Raw genomic sequence first — 14,227 nt, 5'->3', positions numbered from 1 at the left:
GAGCGTTAGTAGCGTAGTGGTCCAAAACATAGAATCCTCCTTTGCCTCCCTTTGCGTTGGCAGGGTTTCAAGGCATGAGAGGTGAACAAACTTTGCTTTGAAGTAATCACTACACCAACGCGAAGAAAATACCAGCAGTAAAACATTACAATACAAATCTAATCCAAATTCGCAGTACCGTGCCGTAAGCGTTACGGTTTTATTGGAAAAGAGAGATACTTGGAGGGTATGCAATAAAATCGTGACATTTACGTTACGGCACATCACTGCGATTCCGTGCCGTCGCCGTATTTTGAGCGGTGTGGCCGATCCTTAATACTACCAAATATTTATTACCTATACAAACTCATCACCTTGAAATTCGCATCATGCGGAACCAAGATTTCCATCAAGGTTGAATGGTTGATTACTTTTTTATTGGACCGTTTGCACCAATCAAGCTGGCGTGTTAGTGATATATTTCAATCTATCGAGGAATGACGGCATAGGGCAGGGGTCTCCAAACTTTTTTACCCGAGGGCACCCATATTGCATCTCTAAAACTTTCCGCGCGGGCCACCATGGGTTTTTGCACCGGGAGGGCGGTCTAGATGCTGCTGTTAGGAACAGTTCCACTTTAAATTAATGCTGAACCCCTGGAGCCTGGGATCCGTTTGGCAACCTTCTGCGGGCCGGAGTTTGGAGACCCCTGGTATAGGGGATAAATGGAAGTGACAAATAGAGATAAGACCATATATTTAGTCCATAGGATTTTTTATTTCGATACATATATAGCACATATTTTAAGTATAAATATGCCAAAGTAATAAGCATTTTCGATAGTTACATCAATGTAAATATTCATAATTGTCGTAAAATCTTTAAACAGAGTAAGTATAATTTTAAGTTCATCTTATAATATAATACAGTCATGGCATTCTAGATAACATTAAGTACAACACTAATAAATCCAATAACATACCCTTAAAATTATTGCCGTAAAGAAGCATGTTGTAAATTACCAACTAAGTTTTTTACATAATAAACATGGCACTCTGCATAAAAGCAAGAACCGGCACTAGTACAGTCCCATCAGATATATCGGAGCGGCCAAGGTGTTCACAAATATCTGAACGAAACCTCTATTATCAAGATGATAAAGTGCATGTTTAGATATTTTTGAGCACATTGGCCACTCCGATTCATATGGCAACTGTACTTGCACCGGTCTTGCATTTCACAATTTCGCTGACATTAACTCTTATTAACATGATCTTAAGAATCTAATTTCGTGAGTTCACTCGCGTTCATGAAATGCAAGAACTATTTAATTCTTAGAAAAACTTATGTTACAATCACATTCTATGCAACTAATACTGCAATACAATTAATACAAATGGTGAGCGCTACACAGCCTTAGACTTATACGAATATACAAACACTAATTAGGAATGTTTCAATAATACTATATAATATGAGGCCGATGCAATGTTTTTATCCGTACCATAAAGTTTGGACATAATTTATTTATTTATTTTAGGTTTTTGGGCATGCCGGTCGAAGTATTCTACATATGGCCAGCCTAGGTTTTACCTGTCAATCCTACGAATCCTGGAGCGCTTTATGTCAAATCTCATAGAACAACCAGAGACACGTAAAATCTATGCTGGCACCACATATACAAACATTTAACCGAACACTGTCTATGACCGTAATATGATAAGATTCATATAATAGCCGTGTCTTATCCAACCTCGACATTGGCAGAATCATCAACACCTTGATGGAGCCATAACACGAAAAATTGATTGAAGTTGCTATAACATTTTTCACATAGCTTGGGTTCTGTGACAGCTGTCATCTCAGTACAATTTGGCATTTTAAGGTTAGAAATTGTATTGAGGTGACAGCTGTCACAGAACCCAAGCTATGTGAAAAATATTATAATTCCATTTGGTGATCAACACTTATTAAATAACAAAATGCTTTGTTATTTTACCGACCAGAATATAGGCCTTCATTATAATCAAGTATTTTCATAACGACGATTATATAACTTATAATATACAAATATACTGCAAACATCAAATCTTGATTAATATTAAGTCATTTTGATTATTAATATTTAGTAACAACATCACAAAATGGACACAATCAAAAGTACACAACTACTATATACAAATAAATGCATTTAAAACCAATACAAAACTTTGAATTTTTGTAAATGCTGAACAATTTTTCTAAATATTTTTATAGTTTATGTCTAGGAGTATTAAAGTACATGCCTACTTTAATTAATACCAAAGAGAATTCGAAATAGGAATGTATTGTCTTAAGAAAACTTTGTAGCGACGTGAATTTACTGCCATCTTCCGACCCATACCATTTGACTTTCATCCTTATTCTTTCACTAATATGTGTTCAATTTGTTAAGTATCAAAAAGTGGCGGCATCTATCAAGGCCAAAGGTATAGCCATAACGTTTACGTAGTGCCCGGTAAGTTTTCTTTGACAATAAACCTCTATTTCAAATTTTGTATTTATTTTTATCAATGATTATTTTGAATATATTTGAATTTTGTGGGAAAACCTTGTAGATGGTGCGGCCTGGAAAAGGGTTACTTAAGATGTTTTACTGAATAGCAACTTCCGCATGAAGTGAATAAAATGATAATTAGCCTCTCAAAATTAAAATAAATGTCATATACGAAGGACAAAATGACCAAGGCCTCTAGTGTCCAGGGCTGGAATCGAACCAGCGTCCTCTGTTTACGCGACAGATGCCTAGATCGCTCAGCCATCGGTCACGGTGGCATGTGTAGAAATTTCCAAGTTATATACAGATGTTGACTACGAAAATAATACGCGTTTTGGTAAGAAAACTGATGTATGGAGCACTCTATGCTTACTTATTTCTCTATGGCATTACACTCCCTACAGTACAGGTGATCATTGAGTGTATAACAACACCAACCTTCCTGTCCGGAACACATTGAAGATCCCGCAGTCTTTGCAGGCGATTTGGAAGCTCTCGTCTGAAGGTGACATTTTAATGGAATGCTCTGATTTGAAACATTTTCTCAAGGAGCACACCAGTTGATATTCCGCGACAGATCTTGCATGCGCTTCGGGTTGTACTCTCATAGACGATCATCAAGTGGGTAGCAGCCTCAATCTGCCTTTATCTGCCCGGAACACAGGGAAGATCCACAGTCTTCCCAGTAGCAGGCAATGAAAGATCTACTAGCAAACTAGTTGATATTCCGCGACAGGTCTTGTATGCGCTTAGCATTGCACTCTCGACAGTACAGGTGATCATCGAGTGGGTAGCAACCCCTACCCTCTTGTCGAGAGCATAATGAAGATCCACAGTCTTCGCAGGAGTAGCAGGCGATGTGAAAGCTCTTGTCTAGAGCGACGATGCGGACGGTTTCCTCGGCGCCGCCTTCAGGCACGATCGGCTCGCGGCAGCGCGCGCAGCGAGGCGCGTACCTGAAGAGATAATTTTGTCATAATTCCGGTGAAATTAACTTGCAATAGTTGCAATGTCTACATTAGTTAGAGAGTTAGGAAAATAAATTTATCCAATATTTACTTACACGCTGACCGCGCTGACGTTCACTACAATACATTTAACCAATGTGTGTTGTAAGGTGCGAGCGTGCATTCCATGAGACTTGCTCGGATAACACACCCTTATTGTGGCAAAAACGTAAACTCTTGTGGGTTCACATTAATGTATTCTATTCTATAGGACTGAGATTGGTGTTCAAGCTTACCTTTTATGGAAGTCCTCTATACAGTGTATGCGGTTAACAGCGTCCACCGTAAAGGGGATCCCGTCAAGACTCTTATGACACGCCACACAGGTAAAACAGCGCGGGTGGTACGGCTTGCCCGTGGCCCGAAGCATGCGGTCGAGGATAGGGTCACCACAGACGCAGCACTTCTCTAGAGTAGCCAGGTAGTCGCGCTCGCAAAGAGCCTTGCCTTGGACGGCGTAGAATGGTCGACCCTGAAATAAATTGTTTGGTAATTATAAAACTGTCCTTGTCTTTAGTCTAGGGTGTTGTACAGGCTCTTGTATTTAAGAAAAGGCGAATCAAATGTAAATACATTAGAATCTAATTGTATGTATGACTAGGCTCCACCTTGGACTTCATTAGCATAGCATTAGTCAAAAACCTTCAACTCTAATTTCACCCCTTTAAGGATTCAATTTCTTAGTATGTTTCTAAAACCAAATGAACCAACAAGAATGCATTTATTTGCAAATACAACACTCCAACCTTCATTAGGCTATGCATGTGCAATTTTGCATTGCCTGTCAATTAATCTTTTTATTGCTTTTTAGATATTCTATTTAAATTTATAATAAGGTATAGAATGCCTCAAGAACATTTTTTTGTGCAAAAAAAATACGGATTTAAAAATCTTCTTCAGTCTCTCCCTCAATGCTGAGGATCGTGACATCATGTCCTTCTGTTAAAGACCAGATTCCTCCATAGGCTTATATTCTTCGCCAAGCGCATGGCCTCGTCGGATTGAAATATATAAGGGTTAATTTAGACGCGCTAACCCCGAGCCAGGTCTGCAATTCTGAGTTAGGGTATGATAGGACAAATATGAGACAATATTTCAGCTTGCCTCAAATACATACTCCAAAATATTTACCAGCTCTCAGACTCACTGCCAGTGTAGTTATTGAAGCGCGGCGCGTGAGACGAGCTGGCGCTTGTCAATAGCAGCGTTATTACTAATAACTTATTATGATAAGATCTATGAATAAATTGATTGACTCTTGTATTGGTATTTACATTTATCATTTAGATGTGTGTGAATTAGTACATAATTAGGTCTTAAAATTCAAGGGCCTGTCTGAGAGTTCACATTGTGTCTCAATATCAACTGTTTTGAATCAATAAGTGGAGATTAATGGCACAGTTTCATTTGTTGATAGGACCTGTATGCGGGGTGCGGGAGATTTCTATAAAGCATGCCAGAGGGCCCATATTCGGGGAACTGCTTTCATTGGTTGATAGGGCCCACATGCAGGAGATTTCTAAAATGCATGCCATTATGAGTTTCACTAGTCGTTATACCAGCTTACTGCTTGCGGTGAGTCACCCGCATGCTGTATATTGACCGAACTATCTACTTATGACTATCACTAGTCATTATATCACCTGCAGGGAGTCCCCGCACGCGTCATATCGACCAATTATATGTAAGTGGCATGAAAAAGTATTTCTCGAAATATATATAGTGAATTCTTACAGCTGGACAAACAAATTGGCTAAATAGCAATCATTTTGGCATCTGGCTAGACCCTATTGGATTGTCCACACATTCCGTACAACCTTCTGTGATATCATTTAGAGTTTGAACCATGATTCAGATGTGTACTGTGTATAACTTGTAAGAGTATTGCAAGTATAATTATGTAAATAAAGAAATAACATAACTATACATAAAGACCACAGTAAATTCTATACTGAATGTAATTTAGGGAATAGGATCCAATCCACAAAAACTTGAAAATAAAATTTGAATTTTGTTTCAAAAAGATAGTTTATTTGTTTGAATCACAATGTTTTGAAGATGTATCCTATTTACTAAATTATGTCCAATTAGCAAGTAACACAGTCTCCTTGAATAAATTGTATCTTATATTACATATTTAATATACTGCATTATTATACATTTATTTTTAACTGTGTAAAATTATTAACTAAAATCTAAGAAATATTTAACTTTTAATAAAAAAAATTGTGCAATATATCATACCCTTGTTTTCAGTGTTATTCTAAAATTATCAGATTAATGAAGGTAATTTAAACTTACCTGTAAATTGATACCACACTGATGGCAACAGAAGCATTTTATGTGGTATATCCTCTCCATGGCAGTGCAGCCAGTAGTCTCTCCCATGATCTTGCCTCCGCACCGGAAGCAGTTACCACAGTACAACTCATCATCTAGCTCTGGTGTTGGCTCCGGTGCTGTCCCAACGTAACCACCATATAACGATGTCCCAGACAACTGGCTACATGGTCTGGGATTAATTGGTTCATATAGAGATTCATATGTTGACGAAGTTTGCGAGCCACCATACGTGGAAAAGTCTTGTGCGTTTACTGAAGCTGAGGACGGAGGGTAGGCAGAACCGGGGCGCCGTAACTCGCTATAATTCGATTGTGCACCAACATCGCTTATTCTTGAAACCTCAGACCTCGCGTCTCTGTCGCCGTATATGCTCTCGGCGTTCCGCTGCATCGGAATGTTCGAGTAGACGTGATTGGTTCCGCCCGGAGGCAACAAATTGCTGTATAGGAACACATCGCCGCTCTTCACTCGCGCTGTATTCCTCACGATACAGCTCTTTACGGGCACTAGATTAGAGTAGGTTGAGCTCGTACGGCTTCCATACTCTAGTCTCGATGAGTAGGAAGGCTCGCAAGCCGACTTCACCATACAACTCTGAGGTATTTGCGGCTGCGGCACCTTATTTTTTTTGGGTGGAATGGAAGGTTTCATTTTGGCAGCATTTATGTCGTCCTGCAGTTTTGCGTCCAATTCGTTCGCGTAGATCCTTAAGTCTGCTAACTGTTTATCCAGGGTATTCATTTTGAAAACTTTTTATTCACCTTTGTAATGATATTGGATTATTTCCCTCAAGTGAAAATCGTTACCTCTCGCGAAACACAATGCAAAACTGACAATTCAGGATGTTGCCATTATTGACTACCAATAATGTAAAGACACTAATGTCAGGTCGAGCATTGTCACGCCGTGCATTAACATAGCCCAATAGGCGGCCTGTCCAACACCTGTCACTTTCACAATAATTAAATAAAAATTAGGATGGTGATATTATCAAAGATTTTATTGACTACTTGATCAAATGATGTAAGGAGTCTGACAAGCCAAATTTGTCACTAGAAAAGGCTTAATAATGTTAATGTTCGACATATTACACTATCAGTAAGGCTAATATGGTCGCCTCTTTATCATTTGTCACCATCCCTGTCATGTTCTGACAAATATGTAAGCGCGAAAGTGACGGGCATAGCGGGCGTTTCTGTAGCGCATCGGGGACGTTCGTGACGGCGCGCGTGGACTGTTTTTATGCTACCATGCGTGCACGTGCAGCATCCCTAGTGCGCCGGGTGTATGGCAGTCCCAACAGCATCCTACGAATGATAGCGGATAGGGTTGACTGTCCCTACTTGTCGCACTGTGAGGGATTGCATTCCCCCATCAGTGTTGTTTTATTTTAAATTAATGTTTGCTATACTTACTAACCCCTTAGTTTGTAAGTTCTACTAATAAAAATACGTGTCCATGTAAAATTATAAAAAATAAATAAAATTTTATTTATTCGTTAGCATACATGATTTTTACAATAGCAGGGTAGATGTCTCTTTTTAAGTATTCAGAGATACTTGTGATAAGAGACACCGCTCTTCCGCAGTAAAGTATCTTAACTAACAAAGGCGATACAGATTAACTTAAAAAACAGAAAATGCTATATTACTACATGATGAGTTGAGTAGAAAATAGAAAAGAAAATTAATAAATTTACAGGGTAAAGATGCCAGGTTTCCAGTTCACTTAAGAGGGGAGTAGGGGGGGTGTATGTGTGTGAGTGTGTGCGTGTATGTGTGAGTGTGCATGTGCGTGTGTGTGTGTGTGTGTGTGTGTCTGTGAGTACGCGCGCGTGTCCGTGTGTATGGGAGAGTATCTGAAATGTCTGTAAATAATATTATCTATGATAGCAAATAGTGTATATAATAAAAAGCAACAGGATTTATCATATTACACAGAGTTTGATTTTATGATTAATGTATGGTATCTCACTTATGTTAAGAGATCTTCAATTTCGAGATAGCTTTTATCTTTAAGCCAATTGATTAGCATTGTCTTACACTCTTTGAGCCTCACAGGGTAGATGTTAATATTTTTATTTACCATATTATATAATCTTGTAGATTGAGCAGTAAACTGTCTTTTTGCATATGCTGTGTTGGTGATAACTACGGGAATTACATTAGGTTTTCTACGTGAAGTGATAGGGTCATTTTTGTACATGGTATTTTTATGTTTCTTTAGTATGACATTTAACACGTAAAGTTTTCTTACTGTCAGTAAGTCACACATTTTATAAAGGTCAGTTGTAGGAAAAGTGAACGGCTTTGAGTACATGACCTTTAACAGTGCCCTCTGGGCCCTTTCGAGTTCAAGGAATTTAGTTTTTGTGGCCCCACCCCAGATCGGTATACAATATGTGAGAACTGATTGAGCCAGAGCAACATAAATTTGATTTAAGACAGTTTTTGTGGCAGCGTGTCTTAGGTTTTTAAACAACCATATTAGTTTACGTGTTCTGGTCATGATGACATCTGTGTGAACATGCCATGTTAGCCTTTGGTCAATCATAATACCAAGGTATTTTGTGTACTCTACTTTTTGTATAAAGGGGCAGGCACAGTTAGGGCTGATTGCACTGTTACAGGTATGTATTTTTATCATAAATGTTGTGTCGGGTTGGGTCCTATTGTATTTTGTAAAACACATGAAGTTCGTTTTACTAGTGTTTAGGGTAAGCAGGTTGTTTTGCAGCCAATGGGCGATCTTGGAAAGTCCTAATTCTGCTGTTTGTCGAGCCTCTTCCCAGGTATTTCCCGAGAACACAACTGCTGTATCATCAGCATAAGAGAAGATAGATGCATTATCAATGTGTAGATTACAGAGCTGGTTGATATACACTAGGAACAGGGTGGGACCCAAGACGCTTCCCTGTGGAACACCATATCCAAGTACCGATTCATCACTAATGTAGTCTCCAATTTTAACTTTTTGAATACGGTTCTGAAGATAACTACCTAGCAGCTGAAGCGGAATTCTTCTTACGCCAATCTTTTCTAGAGATTTTATAAGAACAGGGACAGAAACGGTGTCAAAGGCTTTCATAAGATCCAGAAAAACAGTTACGCATTTTTTGTTTTTGTCTACAACTCCATGTGTTACATGAAATAAAAATATTCATTCATTCATTCATTCATAGCGACAAGTGATAAAAATGGAACCATGCTGCCACCGCAGGTCAAGTTGAACATTATTATGGGCGTGTATTCATAAACTTTGCTTCCCAATTTTAACAAATCGCTTTTGTGATTCCAAATGTCGGTGTGTAGCTAATCTTATGATGCAGATAAAAGGAAGCAAAAGGAACTTCTCGGTGAAAAAACACATACACATCGAGTTTAAGTTCATTATCATTAGAAAGGTCTTGAGAAGTACTTGATAGATAAGCAAATGAAAAGAGTACAGTCAGCAATAAAAGTGTGTCATCATTTTTTTTTGAATGACAGTCAGTTTGTACATGTCTTGATTTAGTTTAGCTAAGCTAAGGTAAGGATTCTCTGTTCTCAATTTTTAAAAATAAATTTATTTCTTGGTTTCTATATTTCTTTATAACTATGGCCATTCACTAAAAACCAGTACTGTGACAGCTAGTCTGCAACTCTTCATTACAGCTAGCGCTGAGTCCTTCCATATTGTATTTTTTTTCACTTAAGAAATTATACATTAATAATGTGCTTGTAATTGTTGCTGCTCTTAATAGGGATTGGAACCAGTTTTTTTTCTAAGTTTTAGTTGTGTTTTTGATAATGACTTCGTATTATTATATTGCCTAATTAGAAATGAAAAAAATAACAAAGAACGAAAAAATAATCCAAATAAATATAGTTGTGGAATGAGCTACCTTCTGAGGTTCTTTAAGAAGCAGGTATTTAGGGTTCTCAAAAGTTGGCAAACCATAAGTGGATAAGTGGCTCCTCCGATGTTGCTTATGTCCATGAGCGGCGATGACTGCTTCCCATCAGGCGGGTCGTCTGCTCGTTATTTGCCTATTACAATTAAAAACAGTTTTCGCTCCCATACAAAAAATACCGATTTTCGATCCCTGTTTAAATTGTTTTATGGTTGTTGTTGTTTGGTTGTTTGTTTCATTTTTATATTCTTGTACTTTTATAAATCTATGAAGCAAGAAAACATTATTCTATATTTTTTAATTATTTCATTTTATATTCCATTCATTATGCAGATGGCAACAGCCGAATCAGATAGTAAACTAACCATACTAGATTATCTAAATGAGGACTGCCGGATGGCATTGTTCAGCTATATACCTGTCAAATATGTCATACGGTCAGAAAGAGTAAGTCACCAATGGCAAAAATTGGTTCTCAAGTATTTGCGACGTACGTATGAATGAGAAAAGTGGCTTAAATATACTTTGCCGTTCGAAAACAGTGAGCAAAATTTTATCTAATTCGAGTTAGTACATTTTGTATGTGTGAGTCAATGGGTACTTGTATTTACAGGTCTCCGAATTGCTATTAGGTATCCTCTGAACTGGTTGTCATATCATAATGATGACTACGGTCTAAATGGAATGTACGGGAATTATTATTTAGGTGACAATGAGGTGGTTGTCATTCTCAAAAAAAAGGTAACCGATTATTTATCATTCGCATGTTGGACCAACAAACTTGGCGTATCTGTTGTAAGCACTTACTGTGCTACCAACAGGCTACCAATCACAATATGGAAACTATAGCAGAAAACTGTCCTAATCTTGAAACTCTTGAGGTAATTATATTAGTAAGACACTTCACTTCTTGCTCTTCGTTGAATGGACATGGTTATTGGTTATTGCGAATTTAAATTATCATCTTGCTTTTACAGATGTTTCGAGAATTAGAAGAAACTTGCCAACCATTCATCATGAAAACTTCAAGTGGTTGAGGAGACTATATTTCAAAAAATATAGTCGTGTAAGTATTTACAGATATGGTCATAGCCACTGCTAGCGGTCACAATCTGATAAATCTGGAGCTTGTCGATGTTCCTTATGATATATATGAAGATATGCATTTAATTCTAGATAAAAATTTAGAGCATTTGCGTGTGTTAGATGAACATATGGATTGCGATAACTTTTTTGAAGCTGTTTGTCGTCTGAGCAAGTTAAAGTTTCTTGTTGTACAGTATGAGGCAACGGATACGAATCTGGAAGACGTGACGAGGTTGCTGTAAGGATTTAATCATTTTGGAGCTCGGAGATTGTCGTAGTGAGTATGTTCCAAACATAAAATAATAGTAAATATATACTTACAAAATGGCTAATGCTATACATTCCATAGTCAATTCACATTGAAATTAAATACTATATTCAACATACGAAAATAAATACTTTTTTGAAGAATTATCGTCTATTCGTTTGTTCTGCGTATTTACAAATAGGATGCCTACGTTTAAAATCAAATAGCATAAGGTCTCAACCGTCAATATAAAATAGTTCCTGGGTGCTAGCGGTACTGTAAGGTAAGTTCGCAAATATCGGTCATATTTCTCTTTTATTCCAATTAAGGCGTAATTAGAGTGACAGAGATAGTTGCTCAAAATTTACGAACTTCGATTTTCGCGGTTATATAACCCTGTTTTAGCATACCTTCAAAATTTCATGAAATATATCAATGAGATCAATTTTTTTTCATACTTACTATTTTTAATGTTACAGCCGTGTCATTTCGCGGAATGGAGGCGGTGATCCATAATGCGGGGGCGCGTATCACCAGACTGGGCATACCAAAGAGTGTATATCTGAAGGATGACGATGTGATCGCTTGCGTACGCGAATGCCCTAATCTAACGGTAACCAGCGGCTGTAGCATAGTCGCATTTTTAATTTTTTATGACTTGTCACTATGTCTGTCACGTTCTAATAAGTATGTAAGTGCAAAAGTGACAAGTGATAAAAATGCGACGTGCTACAGCCGCTGGGCCCCGATGCATAACGCCCAGAAATAATATACAATATTTTAACTGCGCAACTCCCTTCCCTATGTACAACGTAATAACTTACAACGTAATTTTACCTATACATATATTACCTAATCAATTGTCCATATTATCATAAACTTAACAATGCTAAAACATAATAATTAATAATAATAGCAACTACATAATTATTAATTAACAAATAAGTCTGACCCGTGGTTGGTGCCTAACTAAATAAATCATTCTGTATCCGCAACACGCCCCACTCGGTGCACACTCAAACTCGTCCGATCTATTGTAATTAACGTCTTACTTAATAAATGGTATACGCTTTAAGGAAAACCAGCGCTGTTTAAGACTTTCTTATCACGCAAGCCGCTCAGCGATGATAAGGAATGCCCGGCCGGACTGTGTACCTACACCTACTTGTGTATGAGCTATTTATTTATACCCGCCGATGTATTTCTTGTACTTAACTCATTCGTAATTTTTATATAGTGTATATTTATTTATCCTATGTATCACAACAATTTGTAATGTAAAAATTATCCACGAATGGAGTGTTGATGCAAACCCGACAGGGTTTCACGGCACTTTTCTGTTAAAAAAAAAAAGAAAAAAAAAATGTAACTTTTGGTGATTTAAATACTACTACATATATAAAGAAGCGATTGATTTTAGTTCCAGCAGTCAATCCGGTTCGAAGGACCATTATGAATTATCGTTTATTTACTTTCTTTTTCGTGAATTATGAAAAGTTTATGAAAATACCAAGTACCAATGTGAAAAATAAAGCAAATATTGACACGAGTATTTTTTACATGTCAGAACGTAACATATTTCGAATTATATTTTCAACAATACTTTTTTAGGCTTACGACAAAAGAGCTTGCGGTCTGACCAAAAGAAAATGGTACACTGTCGCCGTCGTTAGAAAAAAAGCCATGTACACAATTTCAAATAATTTTTGTATTGTATCTACCGCAGTTCTTGGACATGAGTGGATGCTCATGTCTGACGGAGAGTATGCTGAGTAGGGCTGCAGAAGCACGACGCTTCATACGCGCCCCGTGCTCGCTGAAACTGGTCGTTGAAGATACATTCCTGTATCTAGATGAAGATACGGTAATGTATCGAGTTATTTTATATTACAAGTAAAGATACTGATTACGAGTAAGTTGTCAAACCCGGCTAATACAATTTTGCGGGTAGATTTTATTTAAGTGACATTTTTAACACGTGCCACTACGTTATCCAATATCAATGAGTTATGTTCGAAATGTCTTTTGATATTTACCAATTGTTTTCCGGTGAATGAAAACATCGCGAGAAAACCTGCTAACTTTTGAGATTAGGTTCATAAAGGAACCCCGCGCTCCTCCCATCTCTATCTATACCTACATAAATTTGATGGTCCAGCTGTATCACGATTAAGAACTACTACTACTACTGGCCTTAGCGTCTATTTCAGACGATCTATGGTGCAATGTCTAGAGACATTACACCGCCTGGGACAGAGTCAAGGAAAACGCAGGTATGCCCAGCACCTGCACCACCCTCTCGACCTCACTGGCCGGACCCACAGGAAAGGCAAGCCAATACGTGTGGAGCCAGGTTGGCTGCAGGAGTCTACCGCAGATTTCAGGTTGGACCCTACTCACGCCTAACGGGGACTCCGTCCCGGGTTTGATTTTGGAGTTTTCCTTCTCCTAGATAAGTTGCAACCCAATGCTTAGAGGCTTATCTCCCCTGTGACGAAGGGTTAGATGACGGCTTCCTTCGTGAACTTAGTCGCCTCTTACGACACCCTCGTTCTTTTAGGGTTGGTGCTATTCTTAAGCCGGACACCACATGGAGAATGATTAAGAAAATAATGTAACATTTCAACTGTATTTGTATTATTGTATTTCCTTTTTTCCTAGGAATACTATCAGGAGCTTGACGTGAGGTACTACCTGCCGAAGCAACGATGGGTCGGTTCAACTGCTACAGAAAGTGAAATTAAAATTTTCTTTTTATATTGGTCGTTTTATTTATTTTTCACAAATAACCTGGGAAGTCACATTCGCACACACATTTTGTAATTTGTGCAAAGAGTTGTATCTATTCTAGGTAGGCAACTATACTGCAAAACAAGCATGATCGACTTACTCGTGTTGTATTAAAATAATGTTATATAGTATGTAATTTAAATATTTAATACAACCATGCGCAATGAATGTTATAATTACGCGCCTTTTCTACTGACAAATTAGTTCGCCAGAAGTTACTTTTAATTTGAATGAGACGGATCTGGGGATGTACAGTCAAGTTCATAAATATGTATACATTTTTTCACCTCAATCCATTGCAATGAGGTGAAACATGTAGGTATACATATTTATGAACTCGACTGTAC

General features: G+C 37.8%; 1 protein-coding gene across 1 annotated transcript; it reads right to left on the bottom strand.

The window, feature by feature from the left end:
* Positions 1 to 736: 736 nt before the first annotated feature.
* Positions 737 to 6,826, bottom strand: LOC133522717 (lipoma-preferred partner homolog). The gene is made up of 3 exons (XM_061858135.1): positions 5,824 to 6,826; positions 3,759 to 3,994; positions 737 to 3,471 (listed from the first exon to the last, which is right to left on the bottom strand). The coding sequence occupies exons 1-3, from the start codon at positions 6,604 to 6,606 to the stop codon at positions 3,231 to 3,233; spliced, it is 1,260 nt and encodes a 419-aa protein (XP_061714119.1). The 5' UTR covers positions 6,607 to 6,826; the 3' UTR covers positions 737 to 3,230.
* Between the last annotated feature and the right edge of the window lie 7,401 nt (positions 6,827 to 14,227).

The sequence above is a fragment of the Cydia pomonella genome, chromosome 11 (genome assembly GCF_033807575.1).
Source record: "Cydia pomonella isolate Wapato2018A chromosome 11, ilCydPomo1, whole genome shotgun sequence".
NCBI classification, from domain to species: Eukaryota; Metazoa; Arthropoda; class Insecta; order Lepidoptera; family Tortricidae; genus Cydia; species Cydia pomonella.
The sequence above is the reverse complement of the archived record's forward strand: the minus strand, read 5'-3'. Positions and strand labels throughout refer to the sequence as shown.